The 23,569-nt window shown below is 40.7% G+C and overlaps 2 protein-coding genes across 4 annotated transcripts in view; one reads left to right on the top strand and one right to left on the bottom strand.

Moving 5' to 3' along the window:
• SLC2A12 (solute carrier family 2 member 12) overlaps positions 1-539 on the top strand; it is a 32,527-nt gene extending 31,988 nt beyond the window's left edge. The window contains exon 5 of the mRNA XM_027634012.1: positions 249-539. Within this exon, the coding sequence (XP_027489813.1) occupies positions 249-345 (97 nt within the window). The 3' untranslated portion in view covers positions 346-539. The remainder of the gene's footprint in view (positions 1-248) is intronic.
• A 7,274-nt stretch (positions 540-7,813) lies between these two features.
• TBPL1 (TATA-box binding protein like 1) lies at positions 7,814-22,066 on the bottom strand. 3 transcript variants are annotated; one of them, XM_027633872.1, is made up of 7 exons: positions 21,906-22,066; positions 15,794-15,980; positions 15,089-15,171; positions 14,142-14,205; positions 12,382-12,485; positions 12,187-12,281; positions 7,814-9,522 (listed from the first exon to the last, which is right to left on the bottom strand). In XM_027633872.1, exons 2-7 carry the CDS (start codon positions 15,926-15,928, stop codon positions 9,452-9,454), a joined length of 552 nt encoding a protein of 183 aa, XP_027489673.1. In that variant the 5' UTR covers positions 15,929-15,980; positions 21,906-22,066; the 3' UTR covers positions 7,814-9,451. The 3 variants fall into 3 exon arrangements, with proteins under 3 accessions (XP_027489673.1, XP_027489672.1, XP_027489674.1); XM_027633871.1 differs by lacking the exon at positions 21,906-22,066 and adding an exon at positions 21,709-21,823; XM_027633873.1 differs by lacking the exon at positions 21,906-22,066 and adding an exon at positions 19,479-19,623.
• Positions 22,067-23,569: the final 1,503 nt, after the last annotated feature.

The raw sequence follows: 23,569 nt of genomic DNA, 5'->3' as shown, positions 1-23,569 counted from the left end.
CTGAGGAGGGTGCTGAGGAGGGTTCTGAGGAGGGTTCTGAGGAGGGTTCTGAGGAGGGTGCCGCAGGGGTGTCGCCGGCGGGGCCGCCCCCGCGCGGGTGGGGTGGGGTGCCCTTTGCTGAGGTGCCCTCGGCCTGCGGCCGCCCTGCCGGGTCCCCCCCGCCCTCAGGGATAGGTGAGTACCGCAGAGAGAGCGCTCTGCCGGCTGCAGGCAGTGGCAAACCTGTGCGGTTTTTTGTGCTTCTGCAGCAAATACGTGAGGACGCCCTTGTGCGGGGTGAGCCACCGCAGAGAGAAACTGGTCCCGGAGGAACTTGCCGAGAGAGAGAAGGAGCAGCTCTACTAGACCCGGGGCAAGCAAAATAGCCTTTGCCAGAGGACTGATTAAAAAAAACGAAAAATGTTCAGTGATCCTCACACACGGATGGAACACATGGTATCGTTATAATGCAGAAAATATTATCTCTTTCATTTCTTAGTAGAACTTCTTTCAGTGGCAGTTTACAGCCAACATTAAAGATTGCTGTAGTTTATAACTAACTGGAAATCTAGGCTCTGTCTGTTTCAAAGCAGCATCACTCAGTTCCCCTGAGGTTAAGCATATCTTACATAGAGAAAGTGAATGGAAATTGGAGCACTGCACACAGTTTTAGTTATCCATATCCAGTAACAGTTCAGTCTGGAAGAGGTGCAAAGAAGAACTGGAGTGCCAAGGAGAAGGAAGAATCTCACAGAAGGAGCCCACGAAAGACAGGTCTGTTTAGGCTAGCAAAAATGGGGCTGAAAAGGGTTAACGACTCTCTGTTGGTGCTTTAGGGAAGACGGTGCTGTGGAGCAAAAATGGACAACCATGGAGTGCAACGGATGACATTAACAACTGTATATGAACTTTCCGTAAGTGAATTTAGAATTCAGCTTAACAAGACAGAAAAGGATCTTGTTCATCTGAACTTAATTATTTATAACACAGGAGCATGCTCAACTTACAAGAAGAACTTTACATAAAGTTTCTCAGGAGGGTCAGGATTCAGTGACCTAGGAAATACTCCTCAGAAAACATAGTCAAATTGTTTAACGTGGGATGTTAAATGCATTGCTCTCTACAGCTACCTGAAAGGAGGTTGTAGCAAGGTGGGGTTCAGTCTCTTCTCCCAGGCAGCAACAGGACAAGAAGAAAAGGCCTCAAGTTGTGCCAGGGGAGGTTCAGGCTGGACATCAGGAAGAATTATTTCACTAAAAGGGTTAAACATTGAAACAGGCTGCCCAGGGAGGTAGTGGAGTCACCATGTCTGTAAGTGTTCAAGAAATTACTGGACATGGCACTTAGTGCTGTGGTTTAGTTGACATGGTGGTGTTTGGTCAAAGGTTGGACTCAATGATCTTGGACATAATTTCCAACTTTCATGATTCTATTATTTGCATAATCAATTATTCTAAACTGAAGATGGCCTTAAAGAAAAGGAGATAGGATTTCTTTAGCCTCTCAGTTCCATGAAAGTTAGAAACTGAAGGTAGAGAGTTGATGCCAAAATCATTTTATTTCTCAACACAGGCCACACTAGACTTTGACTTTTGGATTCAGAAAGTGGAAATTGTACGGTACATAGCAGCACAAAGGGAGTTCAGGAACTGTAATCACTGCAGATCATAAAATATGTCAAATTCTTGCTTATTGCTTAGCAAGTGCATTCTGAAGTACTCAACAAGCCTCTACAAAGGGTTATCCATATGGTTCCCATAAAAGAACATCAGTCTTTTTTTCTTAGCAGGTTAATAGATGTTGTTAGAGCAATCAGTAGATAAATATTTATCAGCAAATAAATAAATGGTTCTTTGTTTAAAAAAAAAAAGAAAACACGCTTTGAAGGCATGTTGACTGTCTCATGCACAAAGCAGCATTTCTTCCAGAATGTAATTGAGAAAGCAAGATTGACACTGTCAACTGGAGTGCAGATACTACTTTGAAGTAAACACGTTCCCACTTTATTTGCTGTCTCATAGCATTGAAACCACAATGACTTCCTGACGTAAAATTTTACTTTTGAGTAGAGCAAATCAGTTCTGATTAGATTCTCACATGGTTGCACTTCTAGATACTGCCATCACAAATTTATAGGATCATGAATAATGAACTCATGTTCAAAACCTGAAAACAAACTATTGAAGCCAAGGCCATGAAGCCATTTGCCAGAAGTCACTGAAAATTTAGCTACCTCAGGATGAGAACTTATTGGCCAAATCTCTACCACAACTTCCCTTCATCATAAGCTTTAAGGGAACCAATACTGAAACTCTGTTGGACTTTTGGTACAAAAATCAGGTAAGTGTCCTATGGACCTGGAGGGCATCAGGCAAAGCGTGGACAGCTGGTCAAGGGAGGGGATTCTCTCGCTCTACTCTGCACTAGTGTGGCCTCACCTGGTGTGCAGTTTTGGGCACCACAATATAGGAAAGATATTAAGCTCTTAGAGAGTGTCCAAAGGAGGGCAACGAAGATGGTGAAGGGCCTTGAGGGGAAGCCATATGAGAAGTGGCTGAGGTCACTTGGTGTGTTCAGCCTGGAGGAGAGGAGACTGAGCGGAGATCTCATCACACTTTACAACTTCCTTGTGAGGGGAAGAGGAGTGGCAGACACTGATCTCTTCCCTGTAATGACCAGTGGCAGGGCCCAGGGGAATGGCCTGAAGTTGTATCAGGGGAGGTTTGGGTAGATATTAGGAAAAGGTTCTTGACCCAGAGGGTGAGGTGGTTGGGCACTGGAACAGGCTGCTCAGGGAAGTGGTCATAGCACTAAGCCTGGCAGAGTTCAAGAACCATTTGGACAATGCTCTCAGGCACATGATGTGATTCTTGAGGATGGTTCTGTGCAGGGCCAGGAGTTGGACTTCATGATCCTTGTGGGTCCCTTCCAACCCACATTGTGAAGTAGTTATCACAATGCAGGATTTTTAACTGTGCAGATCCCATGTTATCTAAACCAAGTGAAACTGAATTGCTAGGCCACTGGCTAGCTGGTCAGATTATGGCTGCTTTATTTTTTCTGTCCTGATCCTAGACATAGCAGTTCTCACAACAACATCGTGGATGTCATAAGAAGGCCCGATGTCATGGATGCTTATGACAGTATACCTATCAAGCAAGATAGGCTCAACAAGATGCAGTTTTTAGCATGCACAACATACCAAAGATTAAGTACAACCTTCTCATAATCTTCCGTGTAAGCCCTTTTGCCATAGTCAGTAAGCAAGTAGATACCAATCATACCCAGGACACATGGACAGACAGTGGGGCTGTGCACCTGAGATGTAGGTAACTCAGACTGAAGGCCCTATAGGAAGCAGTAAGCTCAAAAGCCTTTTGCTCTCATTCCTAAGCTAAAATTCCACCCTGTATCTCAAGTGCTTCCACCTTTTCCACAGACATGGAAAACTTTATTTTCTAGTGCTTTGAATTTTCCAATAAAAAATGAAGACTTGCTTAGAATTTTGTTTGAGGTCTACAGTTCCAGTATCCACTACAAGGGACTAGGAGAAGAGATCCTTTGCCCCTGCATGGGAGAGAGCCCACAGCAGTCTCCTTGCACTTCCATTACCTCAGCAGTAACAGCTGACTCCATGTTACAGCAGCAGGAATTGGCAAAGGTAAAAGTATTCCTGTACCTTCTACAAATAGTCAGAAAAAGGCTACAAAATTGTATTAGAGCTGGACGACGTAAAAGTTTCATAGCAGTGTGAAACAGGGAGAGATGGAGAGCTGTGTTTGGAGCATGAAGAGAAACCACGGATGAGGAGGGCACATGAAATGCAAGGAGAGGTGAAGTCAGAGATGACTCTGACAGTGGGGAAAAAGGGGCAGATGAAGTTTTTAAGTGTAGATGTCTCACGAATGCAGCATAGAAGGCTTAATTTTTTTACCTGAAATTTTCACACTTAACTTGGAGGTGCAAGGAATTCCAGAATGAGAATATGGCCAAAACCCACAAGATTTGGTAGGGGGTTTTTTTTGTTGGTTGGGTTGGGTTTGTTTTGGTTTGGGGTTTTTTTGAGGGAGTTTTGTTTTTTTTTTTAATTTGAAATGCTCAGTTCAGCATCCTGATTTCTGCACTTTTGGGATCAGCTTATCTTGTGATACATTGCCTGAACATTTGTAAAATGATCTTGTCAAAGTCTGAACCCACCATTTTCTGGGTTTCTGTATGCTAATACCTTCCTCAGCTTTATAGCACTGATATCTATGGAAATCTCTCCACCTGTTTAATGTTTATGCTGCAGGACAGTATCAGTATCATGCGATCTACTGAATCAGCTTCAGAACAAGAAATATAAGGTGACTCTGGGTAGTCTTCCAAATATGCCATTAGTTTATCAGCATCATTCTTATACTAACAAGTGCCTGGGATTAAATTCAGTAATATTTAGTATTACTGTATTTTTAGTAAGGCTATATTACAGGAAATTCATCCATTTCCTGGTCTGTGACTTTACCAGGTAGTGGATGACTCACTTTTCCAATAGACTCCCCATTTTCTCTAGCAGGCAGCGTTTTCTGATAGCTGCCTCTAGATAGCAGACCTTTGCACATACAGTCCAAGCCTTTACTGGCTTTTAATTTTTATTACATTGTATTTACTGAAGGGAGCCTCTGCAAAATCTTTCTCAGCATTGCAGCTTCCCAAACAAACATCTGCTGTAATAAATTTTCTGAGTGTTCTTATAAAAATAAATATAACTCAGAAAATACCATAGAAATTGTCTCACCAACTTACAGGTTTTGGGTTCATTGCAACCTCCTCTAAAATTTTCCCATGCAGACACCTATTTAGTGCAGAAACAAATAAATAAAAATGCCATATTCCTGAACAAGGCATAGTTCCAACACTGGTTTTACTGCAGAGACCCTGACAGCTTCAGATAACTCCTAAAGGTAATGATGCTGTAGTCAAGGACTTTTAAAAATCATTATAGCTACAGTCTTAATTGTAGTCCTACAGATTTAGCCCTATATAGCCCTATAAATGTAGCAATAATTATACTGGTCTTTGATAACAAAGCCTGCATATCTGATGAGAGAGATACTCACAATCCCATCAACTATGAAAACACAGGGGAAAAAAGAGGCACATCTTACAAATCACATCCCTGGATCTCTGAAGCGGTCCCCAAAAAACTTTGTCCCAGATCTAAAACTATTCAGTATCTCCATTAATGGACTGGATTACAGAACAGAATATGCTTATTTAATATGCTAAACTGGGAAAGATTGGTTTGGAATTCAGAACTTTGCAAATCTGTGAAAAAAGCAGGATACAATTCTGAAAATGCAGATTTCTCTGGTAACACTATCTGCAAGTCAGAAAATGATAAAATGGCACTAGAAACTGCAGGAAAAGATCTAGCAGCTGTGACAACCCACAAGCCAGCAATGAGTCAGAGTTATCAATCTACTGCAAAAAGGAGTCCTTAGTAGGGTGTATAAATAGAACCAACCCTTCTCTCTAAAGAATGTGAAATGAACTTTTTATGGCGCTGCCAGTGCCAGAGCTGAGCACTGTGAGGAGTTTTTCACGGGATCCACATGGAGAAACCAGGGACAGATGAACAGCGCCCTAGAAAACATGGCCATTGAGGAAGAGATGATGATTGACAGGTAAGGTTAACCCAAAGCATTGCTCCTCCCACTGGAGGTGAGAGCCATCACACTGGGCCATGCTGTCTGGCCTGGGCTCTATGTTGTAGCTGCAGGAGTTGCTAGTGAGAACCTGGGTGGAGGCAGCACAACACAGCATAGAAAACAAATGCTAACGTGTGAAGATGGGAAAAGGGGGTATGTGTGCACGTGAGTAGAAAGCATCAGCAGCAAGGCTTATTCCAGACTGAGGTGGGGACCTAACTATTCAGAGCAGAAGTAGGAAATAGAGTGATATCCCTGAGTGTAAGCACACACTATCAGATGCCTTTCATCATCAGAGGTTTTAAAACGTACTTTTCACAGTTTGAGGCTCCCTGGAAGCTAGAATGTGTGACCACACATTTCAAAGAATCTTTTATTTGCTATTATTCTCTTCCTCAATACTACCCTGCAAGTTTGGTAGTGTGCTTTTTGGCTCCGTTATGGATTGTTACAAAGGCCTCAAACTGCTAGCATGGATCTAGGCAGCACTTCAAAAGAAACAGTTCCCATTTTAATACATTGCAGCTCATTATTAGCTTTCATTTTTGTTCTAAGAGACAGATTTCATACTACGTGACAGTGCTAACAAAGCAAAATGTTCTTTTTCCACAGATAAATTTAGGAGACCCATATGCTTCATAAAAGCTCTAGATATTCACTAGTAGCACTCAAGGGCTTTGTAATTTGATTTGAAGAGGCGAGCCTAATCTGTGACACCTGTTGTAGTTACAATGGTCAAATCCTCATTCATCAATTTAGGACTACACTTTGTTCCTGTAAACCTATGACAATTTGTTCATTGTTCAAATACCTTGTGCTTTTTAAAACTGTAATAATAATTAGTGTTCCCTAATAGTGGTTTGTCCATTGCTCTAGATGCATGAAATCCTTATTAGTGTCAGAAGTGCCAAGGTTCACGTTATTTGGTACATATTGGAAAACTTACATAGAGCAAGCTTGCTATCGTAGATTTTGTGACTGTTGAACTCAACTTCATAATTTCAGGGTTGTAAGTGCTCTTGGACAAGTTCAAGAAATGGACTCATGGGAATCCCATGAGGTTTAACAAGACCAAGAGCAAGGTGTTGCACCTGGGTTGTGGCAGCCCTTGGTGTCAAAACAGGCTGGGGGATGAACAGATTGAGAGCAGCCCTGAAGAGAAAGACTTGGTGGTGCTGGTGGATGAGAAGCTGGACATGAGCCGACAATATGTGATCGCAGCCCACAAAGCCAACCCTGTCCTTGGCTGCATCAAAAGCAGCGTGGTCAGCAGATCAGGGAGGTGATTCTGCCTCTCTACTCAGCTCTTGTGAGACCCCACCTGGAGTGCTGGATCTGGGGTCCTCAGCACAGGAAGGACATTGTCCTGTTGGAGCAAGTCCACAGGAGGGCCACCAAGTTGATTAGAGGGATGGAGCACCTCTCCTATGAGGAAAGGTTGAAAGAACTAGGATGGTTTAAGCTGGAGGAGAGAAGACCTAACTGTGAACTTCCTGTAACTGAAGAGAGCCTACAAGAAGGATGGAGAGGGACTTTGTAAAAAGTGACAGGAAAAGGAAGGGCAGCTTTAAACTAAAAGAGCAGGTTTAGATTAGGTATAAAGAAGATATTCTTTAGTGCGAGGGTGGTGAGGCACTGGAACAGGATGCCCCAGACCTGGAAGTGTTCCAGGCCAGGTTGGGTAGGGCTCTGAGGAACCTGGTCTAGTGAAGGAGGGGTTGGCACTAGATGATCCTTAAGGTCCGTTTCAACCCAAACCATTCAATGATTCTATGACACCTAAATGGAGTTCAAAAAGGCTTTTATGAACATAGCACTTATGACTTGTAGCAAAACATTCCTTTCTTTTTGTTCTGAAGGATTTGGTGAAGCATTTCCCACACTACACCTTCCTTAGCATAATTTCTGCACAAAGTCACTATGGACAGCCCCAACTTCTATACCACCCCTTCAGGCAGATTAAATACGTCATGGCAGGCATTTTCTTCCTCTGGATGTTCTTGCACCTTTCTTCCACAGCTGTGATTTCTGGTACAGTCAAAGCTCCGTTTACCATTTTTAGTGCCCACAAAGACTGTACGTTACCTGCAGCATGTCAGTTGTGTTATGTTTCTCTTCAGTGAGATAGGGAAAAAAGACATACATACGTTTATACATATTTATTGTAGCTTTTTAAAAGTAGCATTTGCAGTTACTTTTAAGCATTCACCTCTCTTCTGCTTCAAATGTGCACTTATCGAGAGAAACATTTACTGGCTTCCAAGTCCAAGATTAATACCAATAATAATACATGCCAGAATCAAGCTTCATTGCTTGTTGGCAGCTCCTGTCATCAAAATATTATACAGTAAGAACAGTATAGAAAAGGTCTGTGTTAATTGTTCAGCAACAGGCTGGGGCTGGATCAGCATGACCATATCATCTTCTCCAGCTGAAGCACAACACTTTTCCTGAAACCCAAAGCTCTTATCTTAACTTTTTTCCTTTTGCATTGAGTAGGTGGAAAAGGCAGTTGTTTTTTCTACAGTAGCTTAAGTTGATAAGGTATTTAAGCTATTAGGGAGTGTCCAAAGGAGGGCCGTGATGATGGTGAAGGGTCTGGAAGGGAAGCCTTATGAGGAGCAGCTGAGGTCACTTGGGTTGTTCAGGCTGGAAGAGACTGAGGGGAGACCTCATTGTGGTCTTCAGTATCCTCACAAGGGGAAGCAGAGGGACAAGTACAGATCTCTTCACTCCCGTTACCAGTGCCAGGACTTGAGGAAATGGCATGAAGCTGAGTCAGGGGAGGTTAAGGTTGGATATCAGGAAAAAGTTTTTCACCCAGAGGGTGGTTGAGCATTGGAACAGGCTCCCCAGAGAAGTGGTCACAGCACCAAGCCTGACAAGAGTTCAAGAAGTGTTTGCACAATGCTCTCAGGCACATGGTGTGATTCTTGCAGTGTCCTGTGCAGGGCCAGGAGTTGGACTTGATGATCCTGATGGGTCCCTCCCAACTCAGCATATTCTATAATTCATCTATAGGAAAACACTTGCTTAAAACCTTTATATTTAGAAATGTCTTCTCTTCATGTAACAGCAAGAAAATACTTGAAGTCTGGCATGTAGTTAAGAGAACTGTGAACAAACCAAATTTCATCCTCAGATAAACATACATAACTACTATAGATTTCAATCTAACCCACACACAAAGTTTTACACATACTACAAATAGAAACAGAAGGTATCAGCAAAAGACTATTCTTACATTGCTTCAAATTAATTTGCAACTATACAATTTTAATGTAATAGAAAAAGGGAAGGAATATAACAGAACAGGTATGAAGAGAAATATTTTCCAAACTTTTATTTGTGCACATTCATCAGGTGAAAAAGGTAACTTTTACAGCTTCTTTGGTGCCCAATATTCAGCATACAAAAATGTAAAAGACTATTCACAAACAAAACACAAGCTCAAGCTAAAAAAAAAAAAAAAAGTCTTAAAGGTAGTGCACATCGTGACAGCTTTGCTTATGAATACACCGAAATTACTGCAAAAATAAATAGAATGTCTTTTTAAAAGCAGCAATTTCATATCTTGTAAACTTCCGTTCTTACAATACAGCACTGTTAAGAGTAAAATCCAAAAGAACTGGAGTCTATACTGTGGCCATGAGCAAGTAAAAGAGTCTGTATTCCTCTGCTATGGTTGGTCCAGTTTTCCTTTTTGCTTTTAGTCCAATGTGCAGCAGTCTTTAAAGGTGCTCGGTCAGGGAACCTAACCATCAAGTGGTGAGTTATAAAATTTATTTCCTGCTTTCAAACACGAATGGGTAAATCTGTTCCACAGCACTGGCAACAGCCTTTACGTTTGGCCCTGAGATAGTTAAAAAAAAAAGGCAGTAGGAAGAGAAAAATTAGGGAATCAGAAATTAAAACAACAGTATCTTTAAAATAACCTTCATATTTTTAGCTATCACAACTTTATACTGTAGACAGTAATTTTCCCCCCATTTCTCTTAACTTAAGAAGGTGTTTCTCTTATCAGTTTTACTTACAAGGAAAGACTTTCACATCAAATCTGCAAGATGTTCTACACTGGTCAATGGCTAGACTACAAATAAATAATACTGTCATTTAATTTCTTAACAACTTGGGTGGTTTTAGATTTACTGGCTTAAACAGTCTACAGAAGAAGCAGATGCTGAGTGGCAGAGGTAAAAGAAATACTTTTACTTATGTTAGTCTTCTGGGAAATTGTATTTCTCAAAGCCTAGCCACTTTTAGCTGTTGTTTCAAAAACCTACCAACAAAAACTGCTGCTAAATAATGCTGGGTTTGACCCAAGTATGTTTCAAGCAATGTTATTTTATTTTTGAAAATTATAAACTATTACTTTCTGTCATGGGTTTTGCAAATCTGATCTTAGGACAAAACCTGCAAGCCAGGAAATGGTTTCATTATCTCAGGACAAAGCATATGAAGTTTATCTAACATAATCTATGAGTATTTGATGAAAGAAAAGGAAGAATGAACTAGTGATGCTTTTTAATGGTACTAGACCATTTTACGCAATGAAAAATTAAGATTGCAAATAAATGAGCAGTGACATGGCAGAAGATGTTAATTCTGGATAGAAGCTTGGTGATTCAGATAAAGGAGAGCAGCAATTTTTCACGTACTTTGATGACTGTGAACTCAGAGTTTTCTTAACCCTACTTTAGATTTCAAAAGTTTCTTCCAAGTATAGAGAACTGTTCAAAAATGGCTCCCAAAATTAATAACTTCAGTATAAATTATTTAAGTAATTATTGCTTCCCATGCTCAGTCAGAAAGAAAATGGACTAGAATGGGATTCTTCCTGTATTTTCAAACTGGTTAAGTTAAGCACTTAGCTAAAACAAGAATGGTGAAAGATACCTGTCTTTTGGGCAGATACTGCACCCTCCTTAAATTTCGTTGCAATTATAGAACTGAAAGTTCTAGAGAAAGCCTTCAAGCAGTGAAAGTATGAGTAGGCAAATAGTTCTAGTAAAAAAACTGCTATTCTATGTAAGACTGAAGAGATGTAAAAACTGGATCATCATTGTAGGGAATATAAGAGAAGAAAAAACAAAACAAGCCCCCAAAACAACCTCCTCATTGCTCATTTTGAAGCATCAGTTAAATAAGTATTCTTTCACATGCCAGTGACTTTTATTATCTTTTCTCAATGTAAATAAATCTTTTGATACTTGTCCCATTAGAAGAACTCACCTTCCTGGGTTTTTCTGTAACATTTCTAATTACATATCTCAAAATTCTTTGAGTCAGTGGTATGATAAGTACTAGTATTACAGAAACATTAATCCATAAGACTCTGGACATTTTTTTCCCCCCTAGAAAAAAGGCCTAGACAAAACAGAAGCCTTCAAAGGCAACAGAGGTCTGAGATATTTCAAACTCACTAAAACAACTAAACCAGAAAGATGCAAAACTTGGATGTTTATCATATTTACCTTCATGTTTTGAAAGGACAATTCTGAAAATATGAAAGTGATTTTGTCCCGTATATGAGGTAATAAGAATCTTACGGAGAAACTGAATCTCATTAAGAGGCTGATAAGACATGCTGACAGCTTTTTATTATTGCAGTAGTACTAAGGCTTCTTATTTATTTTAAATTTAGTTTCTAGATTTGGCTAGACCAGTTGCTCTGTTCAGAACATATACTGCAATCTTGAAGTACTTTTTAGCCCCTTTATATTTAGATTACTATCTGATGAAGTTTGTCTTCTTAAAAAAACTTCTTCCAATATCTTGTAAGAAAAATCTGCCTAAACCTAGCTATTTGTTAAGGAATTAAGATGTGAAAATAATAAAAAAAAAATTATTTTAACAAGTATTTTCTGAAAAACCTGACTACTGGAAACCCCACGAGCAAACATGAAAGAGAATGAAAAATGAAAATCAGACAGAGAGAGGCAAAAACATGGCATGGTGCCTCCAAGACCCAGGACAATCACGTCTCTGATTACAAGGGAAAAATCACTGATGCCTGTGATTCAGTGGTGGTTCCCTCAGTCGAACTTTAAGAGAACACAAGTCTGAAGAACTGCAGGTACTGCTCAACTTCATGTATGAAAAAATGCTATGTCACCCTATAAGTTTCCACAAATGTCCAGTTTGATAAAACATATTTTTTAAAGGGATGTTAATGCTACATGCAGTGTAGTTTACAGCACTACAAAGATCAAAAAAAGGAAGAAAATTCAGATATTTAAATACATAATAAATACCTGCATTCTTAAATCCTATCTCACTTTTGTTAAAAAAAACCAAAACAAAACAGACTAAGTACATTCAATCTAAGTAATTGTTTGAGCCTACTAATAATAACACTTTCTCTACAGCTCTTCTGGCACTTTCACTCACACACTGGGAAGCAAAATCCTTTCAACATAATATTTTGACTTTTACACATCTTTCCTTCCTAAGCCTACTAGATCTAAAGTTAAATATTCCCAACAAGTTCAATATTTATTTTTTGACATCAAAATACCTGTAACTGTGATACTGCCTGTGGAAAAAATCTGTAAGGTAGCTCTGAGAGATTTTATTCTGTAACACACGGCAGGATGAAGTTCTGGTTCATAACTAGAAAAGAAAATAAAAGGTAAAAAAGAGAGATCTAGAACTGAAAAACAGAAGCTTAAGAAGTATATCAAGACTAAAATTCTTTAAAATCCTACCATACCTCGCATGAGGTCTGTTATTCTTCGTAAATTCTGGCAATCTGATCTCAAAGGGCATGTTGCACACTGCTAAAACATTCACAACTTTAAAATCTGTGAAAATTACCTTTTTGGAAGAGAGGAAAAAAAGACATTAGAAATTCAGTTTACAGTGAGGTAGATATAAGGGTTGCAAAAAAAAAAAAAAAAGAGAAATATGCTACTTAGAATACTGTGATGAGATTTCAAAATTAAAATCTTGTGACTGATTCATTTCTAATAGGCATCTATTAGATACTTAACAGACTTAAATAATTTACATTACCCCTGTATGGTGGAATATCTGTTGAATTAGATACCTCACGGTTGTATCATAGGGTTATAGTACAGTTTAAGAATGAGACACAAAAAACAACTTATACTGCTGCACTAAACATCTCCACACTGAAAAGAAATTAAATAGCTCATGGAACACCAAAATAAGCAGAGAAAAAGCTTAAATTTCACTGAAAGCTTCTCTAATACCTTGTTGCTAGACACCATTTTTATTAAAGCTAAGAATAAGAAAAAAGGGTGAAAATTGTTTTGCTCTAAATGTCCAGTGGCCAGTACAGCAAACTGGTTTTCTACTCCGTAACTTTCTGAAATCCATTTGCTGGATTTGCTTTCAGTTATTCTTTGCCACAGACATTTTAGATGACAATAAAATAGCCAAGAAAAAAAACACACTGCTGAGAAGTCAGTGTTGGCAGTATCACTAGGGAAACTTTTGCTCATTTTCTGAGATTTCCTAAACTTAAAATGACCATTCTTCAGCCTAAACTTTTTGGAAAGACATTACCGGTAGAAGCAACTTAGCCTTATAAAAGGTCAACTATCAAATTAATCTTCAAAATATAAACTGCTTGCTTTATTATAAAACTTGGTGCGTCCACCCTGGAAGCACTGTTCACCTCACTGACTTACTGTTCATTCCAGCTTTAAGAATATGTGACAATAAGGTGTCAAACTCGTGCTGGGTTCTGATGCAGCATTACCAAGATAACCTGTCACCTCTGCCTTTATGCACTACAATCAAAAGGATTCTCTCCCTGAAAAGGATAGCTACTGTGTTTATTTAATTGTCTGCCCCTAGCTGGATCTGTGAGTAAACAGTACAACAGACTATCAGGAAGTTTTAGGGTAGTAAACCATGCCACTTTAAGTTGTTCATGTGGCTGTTTTTCGACCCTTGATAAGAAAGGCAAGTGATGTTTTTGGCTGGTAATGTTAACCCAAACCCAGAAAAAAGAGGGGTTTCCTGACTTAACTATTTTGCCTATTTCCCGCTGTGCAACCCGATAGTGCAGAAGCACCTTTTCTCTTCCCTTTTTAATTAAAGAGGCTTAAACTTGCCTTTATGAAGATGGAAACGCATCTGCCATCCCATCAGAAATGAGTGAAAATTATGTTCAAATGACAGTTAAGTTTATCCTCTTCAGCACTTTTTCCAAATAAATATTTCAAGATAGTGTAAATTCTATCCAAGAAACATCTGTGGGTGGTTCATTTATTAAATTTTGTTGTCCATTATCCATTGAAGAAGTACTACTCTGAGCTGCCAAACAAAACTCAAATCCACAAAATAAAACAGCATCTGGAAAATGTATGCCAACACAAAAGGGGCATCTGAGTGAAAACATGCTCACTGATAAGTTGTTATGCTCCCTCCTTTTTGTTTCTTTCTAAAACATGAACTACCAGCATTGCTTGAGTCATACAAGTCCTTTTTCATTAGAATTACCTGAAAACCTAATTTCTGTAGACTACGAGCTAATCGTCTGGCACCAAATTTAGCTTCTTCTTCACTATAAAGGAGAAAGAAAAGAACTTTGTGTTAAGAGAAATAGCATATATCTGTGTGCACACATATCACAATAGCTAATCAGACTACAAAATGAACTGATACATAATGCAGCACATCAACCATGATCACATGGACAGCCTTCACTTTATCCTACTGTATGTATTACATTTTAACTACCTAGACATTCAAATGGAGTCCTTTATGCCCTGTTTGAAGAATATCTTGACAACTGGCTCCAGCAGAAGTGAGAGACATGTTTTGATCATACATGATTCTAAGTACTCTTAAGATACAAATAAGATCACATAGTCTGGAATTAACATCCAATCATCTTCCACTTTGAAACAGACATCATATACAGAAAGTATGCAAATTTACTATTGTACCTTATCCTTACTTCACAATGCAGACATATCTTAAAAGAATTCAGCTGTTAAGAACTTAGCAAGTCTCAGATGAAGCTGAACGGAGAATCTGCTTTTGCTTCTTTCCAGTCTCTCAACACTGGTTAAATTCAGGTGGGTTTTTTTGAAAGAATAAGAGATATAAGGTCATCCCTTTCCAAGTCTCAAGTTCTGGCTAAACACACTTGAGTGTGTTTAAGAATCTTAAAGACTTTTCAAATCTCTAAGATTTTCTTCATAAAGCAGTTTTCCCTGCTGCTCTCCCAAGAAGGCTGAACTGATGTTCCTCATGATGTGAACACAGTCTGAGACATACACTTCACATAGAAAACTTCATCGCAAATATGTAGTTTAGCAAGGATCAACGTGATCCAGCATGAGTGACTCTAAACAGTGGCAAGTACCACTTCCTCATTTAAAACACTGTATTTTAAAATACACAAGAATTTATAGCTAGAGAAAGAATCTTTATGAACTCACCTTGTGGCTCCTGTGCAAATAACTTTTCCTGAGGACCAAATTGTGGCCGTAATCCTAGGTTTCCGAAGCTTCATTAAAACCTTCTAAAAAGAAAAGTGGAAAAATTGGAAATTAGCAGTAGTTCAATTTCATACTAGAAAAAAAATTACACAGATTTGTTACACAAATCAACTGTTACACTAAAACTTCCTTTATTTTTAACAGCGTTGAACTGTTCCTTCGTCTCTTTCAGTAATTAAAAAAAGCCCCAGCTCCTGAGAAGAGCAAAATAAGTATGAAATATGTCAGGTTATGTTTCAGTGTTCACAAAATAGATTAACTGAAGGTATTTTTCACTGAAAGCCAAGAACATAGTGTTGATTTTTTTTCTTATTACAGTGACTTGACATTCTGACTCCTTATCAAGATATATTTTCTAGACATAGCTGTCAAATTTTGGGAGGTAAAACGAAACCTGAGGTGTAAGAGGTCTCGTCACATACCGTATACCCAGTATTCACCTCATTAGTTGAAGTTTCCTGAGACAGCATTTACTCACTCCCCTTACTGTACATTTAATGTACGACTGACTAAATACCAATCCAGACAGAAACACAGAACTAAAACTCTGCTTTTCTCTATTAACCATACACAGGCATCAGGCAGAACATTTAGCTTAAGGAACATTTCTAAAAACAGACAACTGAAATATGTTGAATCTCTTACCCCAACATCACGCTTGTATATCACGTTTGCTCCCTCTAATGCAATCTTCCTCAAGTTTAAATGACATCTTGTTCTAAAAACACACACTACATTTGTGATTAAAATGTCCAGTGCAACATCACTGTCTGCATCCATTGGGGTGATTTACAACTTAGTTTTCCCACCAGCTCACCACGAAGATCACATCCTGAGAAGCAAAAATGATAAAATTAAACATACCAGTAGAAAACTGCCTATTAATGCCATTGTATACATTCACTCCTTAAAAGAGACAAGAAGAAGAAGTGACTACACTCTGACTCATTTGACTGTGTGTGGGGAGGGGGAGTGTCTGCATCCTGTATGCTAGAAAATAGGAGGTAACTTGTTCAAAGCCATGTTGCCAGACTTAACAGAAATTGTGTATACATATATATAAAAGAATATTTAAACTTGCCAGTTAAATATGTTACAATTTTTACTAACACTGTAAAGATTACTGAAACTTATTCCGTAGCACCAGTGGCTCATCTTTCCTCAGCTCATTTGAGGATGTCATTAGACACCTCAGGAAAATGCACTTCTCTGACTGCTGGAGTTGATAATTCTGAACAGCTTGACGCTTGTGTTGGAATGCATGAGCCTGCGAATAACTTCGAACTAACACAGGTTACACAAATTGCAGTCAGTAGACAACCTGCTACCACAGCTTTGCCATCTTAATCCAGCACTCTTGGCCTATCTCTCCCAATTATAGTATAATGCGAACTATACGAATTGTCCTGGCGGCAGCAACAGCCTGGGGTGAGCCAGTGTCCTCTCACTCCCTTCTGCACTGCCCACAGGAACCGCACAGAATGAACGCATTGTACGGGCAGAGTAGAATCGAGTGTTTCTGAGGAAAAGCACAAGGGTTTCTGAGCAGTAACTGAAGGCACAGGATGGCCAATCAGTGTATGCACAGAAAACCTGGATGCTTCCTGGCTGCCTGTGCACATTGCAGGTGACACTCCTCACACACACCTCAACCAAGAAAGAGAATCAAGACCAGGAGTTGGGCAACCATTCACCCCAGCCCAAGAATGCCCAACATCTCTTCTGTAGGCACACTAAAGCCAAGACAGTGGACATCTCAAATAAATCTCAGGTGAAGAACGTGGGGAAAGGAGAGGGGAAAAGTAAAAAAACATTGGTAGACAGTGGAAACAACTTATATAAAAATTTTAGCATCATTTCATCCAAAATGAGCAAAAAGGAAAGGAAAGAACAAAATCAAAGGAAAATTGTCACATATATGAGATGCTCTACATGGTCATTGCCATGGAAGAAGCAGGAGACTGTGCATTAAGAAAAATAATATAGATAACAGATTGTAAAGCATTTATGTAACTTTAAAATTTTCAGTCTTGCATTCTATATCAGAAATCTTTAAGATACAAAATTAATGTTATAATCAGTATTTTCATCTGACTACAACTTCCAAAACGTCACGCCATAGTCTCTGAGAACTCACGTAAGGTGCACCTTTGACTACCACTCACTGACAATACTGACGTGACAACCTACAAGGCAGATGTGCATAATGGACTCGGTTAACTGCTGTGCTAGTTGCTGCTTCTACTCTGCAGCTTGTTCCCTGCTGAAAGAATTATTCTGGAACTGCTGGCTTGTCCAATGTAAGAAAAAGCAAGATGGGTGCTAATACAGAAAAGAGATTAAGAAACAGCAATAGAAAAACAGAAAAACCAAAGGCTCTGTGTGGGGATGAAGAGAATGCAGATAAAGAAGAGAACAAACAGTAACTAACTAGTATTCCCAGATCCTTTTTTTATTGAACAAAACATTATATGAATCCTCAAAATCAGAAATTAATTATTCCATCTGGTTTTGATGGACTACTACAGATTGGGCAAGTAATTTATGGCACCAGATCCAAAGATAGCATATGTGCAGATTTTGAATGGCATGCAGGCAGAGCCAGAACGAAGCTGGAACCTGTGGCATCTTCAGAGAGGCATTTGTTTTCCACCCTGGCTCCAACTCCTGGCTCCTGCAGAGTTCATTTACTGGAACTCAGGAAAGATTGTCAACAAGATACCTCCAATCAGCGGTATCTCCAAATTATCAGCAAGTGTCTACTGGCACACTCAGTTTCTATGTTCTTGAAGAATACCACCATCATGCGTAACACCCTTGAAAGGTTGCTAACATCTAAGCAAATCATAGTACTATATGATAATGTCCCCATAAAACCCTGGATGGACTATCTTAAAAAGATCCAGGGAGAACAGTCACATGCTCATTCAGAACAAAGGAAAAAGTGGTTGAAAAGAGAGGAAAATTACAATTTAAAAGGAAAAGTTCTGTTATTAAAGGGGGTTCTACAGGAGAAGAGGTGCCTGTGGAGCCATCAGTAAGGATGTTTTCAGCAATTACAATGTATCTTGCTTAGAAGTACAATCTCCTTGCACAGATTTTAATGTGAGAAAAATTACACAGATTACAGTGGTGTGCTCCCATTTTCATGAGCCATGTTCTGAAAGCACAAGATAACAGATATTTAGGGAGAACCTTTTTAATTTGAAATTTTATTAGATCTGTTGCTAATATTCTAGACTATGATTTGTGACGTTCCGTTAAAAAGAGGCATGACTTGTTATAAAAACAGAGTTTGAATACAGTGTAAAAATGAAAATGGCTACGTGATCTAACAGCAGCGTGTCATTATTAAAACTTTTCACTCAAATACTGAAAATGTTAATTGCCAAGTTTTTCTAATTTGTATGGATAAAACTCCCTATTTGCTGCTGTTAAATACTTCCTGTGTTTTTTGAGAACATGAATCTAAGTGTCAATGATTTTGAACACATCCATTCCTATTTAGTATAGAAATGCAATGGCAACCACTTCCAAGGCACAGTTTAGAATCACTGGGTAAACCAAAATATTACTAGGTTTGGATACTTGTGTCCAAGCAGTGAACAATCATAACCTATCACAATCTTTGACATTTTAATGTCTCACACTGCACTTACAACAAAGAAAAAAAAAAATCTAGAGAGATATCCTGCTACCTTTCTTTGGTAAGCCTCAAAGAAATTAAAATTCACAGAAACCATAAGAACAAAAGCAAGTTAAATGGTTTTAAAAAGTAAAAATACATAGACTACACTAAAAAAAAAATCTTACAAAAATGTGTAACAATGTTTAAGAAAGAAAGATGTTGTTCCTAATTATATGTATCTCCAACAGCAGGACCAGATAGAATAAAGGAATTCTAAAGAACATTTTGATCCTCCTCTTTCCCAGTTTTCTCTTGTATTCTCTGCTGTTCATACACACTAGCCCGACTGTTATTTCCCAAAACTTGAATTTTTGCATTTCTATATCTTATCTACAAAATGGGGAAAATATTGCGCCTTACATATAAGCCTGTTTCTATTCCACATTGATGAAGTTACACTTGTAGAACAGAGAGGCTAAGTAGAAACCAAACATCTGGTTCTTTCCAGTTCTGGATTTGCAAATGCTTAAGTTGATTTTATTGAGCTCAGCTTAGGTTTTGTTCATTAATTTTGCCCAAAGGTTATCTCATCTGAACTGTAGAATTTTGGCAGCCTAAATCCCATTTCTAAAATGTTTTGCCAGTTAATGCTAATTTAACAAAAGGTTAAGTTTGAACATAAAATGATTTGTCTGTACGTACAGCATTTCTTTTAAATTATGTACTTCGTTCAATTTTCTCCAGCGCAAGAAACTAGCCAACTTTAATTTCAAGTTGTCTTGCACCAGGGTAACACAATCTACCACAACAGAGAAAAAAGCTTAAATACATCTCTGAAGATGTCTGTATTATTTTATCAGGAAAATTTTAAAAGACTGTTCTTTTAAATTTTAGGAATATTACCCTAAGAGGAAGGAAAAAAATATAGATAGGTTAAGTATGATAATGAACTTAAAAAGAAAAAGAACAACAAAAGCTACACTATAACCAGAGAAACTTCCCAGAATAAGAATACTTCGCAGGAAGGAACGAACACTCAAGTTCTTAAAGCATTACCCTTACCTCCCTTGTTAGAAACACAGCTATACTATTTTAGATATTCTATAAACACACATGAAGACAAAACACTCTGCACTGAAATCTTACAATCTAAAAAAAGCCAGCACTCTCTGTCTTCAAAAAGTTCCAAACCAACCACAGCACCAGCATCAAAGAGAAAGGAAAGGCACTTGGGATGGGGTATATAAACAAAGTATTATTTTAAGCTTTTGACTACCTTTGATCCAAGAAACTCAGCGCTATAAAGGTATATGGGGGATGTCTAATAATGGTTACATTAATGCCAGAACAGTTTAATAAACACCTTTTTCACCAGAAGTCTAAGTATAAGCAATTTCTACTGGTTATTTTTAACCTTGCTCCAAAGCAATTCACCAACTGACCAACTCCACAAACAATTCCAACAGACTGGCTGAAGGGATAGTGGTCATTATCATGTCAGTAGGCATTTTTCAAGCTCATGCCTGAAAAGCATCTCTGAAGAAGTTAACATGAACTTATGATGCTTCCGTATGAGAATGGAGAGTGCAAAAAATAACGCCTATCAGGAATGAGGAGAGTCAATTATATCCTTTCTCTGAAGGTGTAATTTTAAAGAGTTGTGTTCAGCCCCTCATGAAACAAGTCCACGGGAAACACCAGAGGTGACAGACCTCTGAAATCTGCCCAAATTCGTAGACAAGATATGGTCACAGTGGCAGGTGAATGACTCCCCGGAACTGAGAACAACATAGCTAGCTACTACTGTCTGTGCAGAAAATCCTCCGGTCCAAACAACTTTCTTAGTTACAGCCACTGAAGCTACTATTCTCACCTTTCAGGATTTGCAGAGTCATGACTATTTCCTACAGAAAGAAACAATTATATTTGGTGGGAGAAAATTTTCAAATATGCGCAAAGCTAGTGTCAAAGTAGAGATTTGTTCTATTAGATCAATGCGTAGAATGAAGATATCAGCTATACCACAAGCAAGTAGGACCTCAATCCTGCAGTCAAATGTCTTGGATAAGATTACTGAATCTCCATGGACCTGGGGTCTTCCAACACAAATCCAGTTGTAAGAATAAAGCCAGTTTACAGAGCAAGACAAGAAAGTACATTTTAAAATAATTCATAACAGGTTATTTTCCTCAAGTCTTTCTTTCATCAAAAAGGCTCATTCATATTCAAGGCAAGATTCACTTGAACCGAAGTTTGTGCCATCTTTCCCTTTGAACATCCAGTAATACTTGAATGCCAAACACTAAAAAGAATCCTTTCAGTCTTTATAATACATGGAAAATCATCCTAAGTATGACAAAAGTCTGAACCAATAGGTTCCCTGGCCATTCCAACTTGATGAAAAACCGTAAGAAAAGTTTAGCTGTAGCAAAATATTTTAAGACAACGGGTAAGCCTCTCACTCCCCTCCCATTTCCCATTTGCGCGTCTCAACTGAGGAAACACGAGCAGCCTTCCCATTCTCGCTGCCGGGAGCCTCACTCAAAGCCCTACGTGCACCAGCGCCCCAACGCTCCGGTTAACAACTATTCCTTCTTCCCCTTCCACCCCGGCCCCAAACTTCTTGGGCCGGCAGGGCGCGAACAAAGCGCAGGCGGAGGGGCGGCCTGGCCACGCCGGGCCCCGCTGCTCGGCCCCGCGGGTTACTGCAGGCGCTCCTGACCTGGGGCAGCGCCGCCGCCGCCGCCGCGCCCGCGGGGACTGGGCCGCCACAATGCCCCCGGGGCCGGGCGCGGGGCCGCCGGTGCCCCCCGGGCAGCCCCCGGGCCGCGGGGAACGGGCCGGTCCCCACGGGCATGCCCTGCCCCTTCCCTCCCCTCCCCGGCACGGCGGCCGAGCCGCGCACACCCCCCGCCCCGGGCGCGATCGGTACCGCGGCAGGAGGCGCCAGCAGGGCCTCGGCGAGGCGGGGGAGGCCCCGCGCCACCTCCCTCCCCTCGGCTGGGCAGGGGCGGGACGCGGGGGTCCAGCGGCGGCGGCAGGTCCCGGCGGGCCGGGCCCGCAGACCCGAGGCGGCGGCGAGGAGGCGGGGGACGAGGAGGAGGAGCGCGGCCCGTCGGCGGCCGTTACCGTGCGGGCGGGCGGCCGGGCGGCGGTCGGGGCAGGGCAGGACGGGGCGGGGCGCGGTGCCGGTCGGTGGGTGCCGGTCGCCCGGCGGCGTTGAGGGTGCTGGGCCGACTCCCCGCGACAATAAACATTCCCCGGCGCCGCGGGCATAGACGCGGCGCGGCTAGAGCGGCCGCCGGAAGTCACGGCGGCGGGAGGGAGGGGAGCAGGCAGGGCGGAGGCTGCGCTTCCGCTGCCATCCACCGCCCACGGAGCCGCGGGCGGGCCGTGCTGCGCGGCGTTGGACGGAGTCACAGAGCCGGGCAGGCTGGAGGGGACCACAGAGGGTCATCTGGCCCAACCTTCCTGCTCAGGCAGTGTCATCCTAGAGCACATGGCACAGGATTACGTCCAGACGGTTTTTGAATATCTCCAGTGAGGGAGCCTCCTCAACATCTCTGGGCAATCTGTTCCAGTGCTCGGTCACCCGCACAGTAAAGAAGTTCTTCCTCATGTTCAGGTGGAACTTCTCGTGCATCAATTTCTGCCCGTTGCCTCTTGTCCTAAAACTTTTGTCCGACTGAATAAAAGGCTTCACCACGACCACGTTCTCCAGGGCAGCGCCTTTGCCAGCGAACCCGCTGGGCATGTGATGCAGTCTGCATATCAGGCGTTGTGAACGTACCGCATACCAGGTGCTCCTAGGAGGGCACTTTCCTTTGCACCTTTTCAGCTTCCTGCAGCCCGCCTAATCACTGCCATGGCTGCTCCAAGCGCACTCTCTGACTGAGCCCAGCATTGATGTGACACAACTCAGCAGTCATTAATTAGGACTCAGAATAACAGCATGCTGCCAGTATTGCTGCTGCATATGTGCATATTGCACTGCAGCAAGACTCTGGTCGCTGCCTCTTGTTTCACAAATGAAGATTTTTTTTTTTCATTTAAAGCAGTGTTGTTTGATACTGAAGGAATAGTCCACAGCAGTAAACTGTAGGACCTTGGTGTATGAGCAGACTACTCACTCCAAGTGAAACAAAGATAGGACCTAGTGACTGAGAAGTCTCAAATATGCCCAAGTCCCATAAGGAGGACTGTGTGGCGCTCAGTTCTTTTTTTTTTGCAGTTCTAGTGTTAAAACGACTTACGTAAAACTGCTGCTTTGCACTCTTTAAATATGCAGATCGTTTCATCTTTGCAAAGTGAACCTCTAAGCATGGTGCACGCTTAGAGGAGAGACAGAAGGGGACATGCGGGCACAGAGGGGGTGCCTGGGATGGCACTGGTTCTTTCTGTCCAGGACATTCCTCCAAATTTGGCATGGTCCCACCTATGCAATCTGTAGGGAGTTGAGCCTATGATAAACTAGCTTTCAAGCTACATTTATATTTTCTCTTGGAAAAGCTGTTGTGCTTCACATGGGAGCCCAGAAACAAATGAGTGCCTGCAGTGTGGCCCATAAAGGACTCACCACCCAGACTGAAGAATGAAATAAAGTTGTCAAGTAGACTTTAGGTTTAAAAAGACACGTTGGTCTTTACATGAAAAGTATATATATGTATATCTATATGGATGTACTGCAGAATATTCACTGTATTGACAAATTCCTGTAACTGAGGATCTGTAATTATGTATTTTCCTTGTGTGATGTGGTAGCAGAATACTTAGGATAGAGGGAACAGTTATGA

The sequence above is a fragment of the Corapipo altera genome, unplaced genomic scaffold, assembly GCF_003945725.1.
Source record: "Corapipo altera isolate COAL_440 unplaced genomic scaffold, ASM394572v1 2b, whole genome shotgun sequence".
Lineage (NCBI taxonomy): Eukaryota > Metazoa > Chordata > Aves > Passeriformes > Pipridae > Corapipo > Corapipo altera.
Note: the sequence above shows the minus strand (reverse complement) of the source record. Positions and strands in the feature narration are given on the sequence as shown.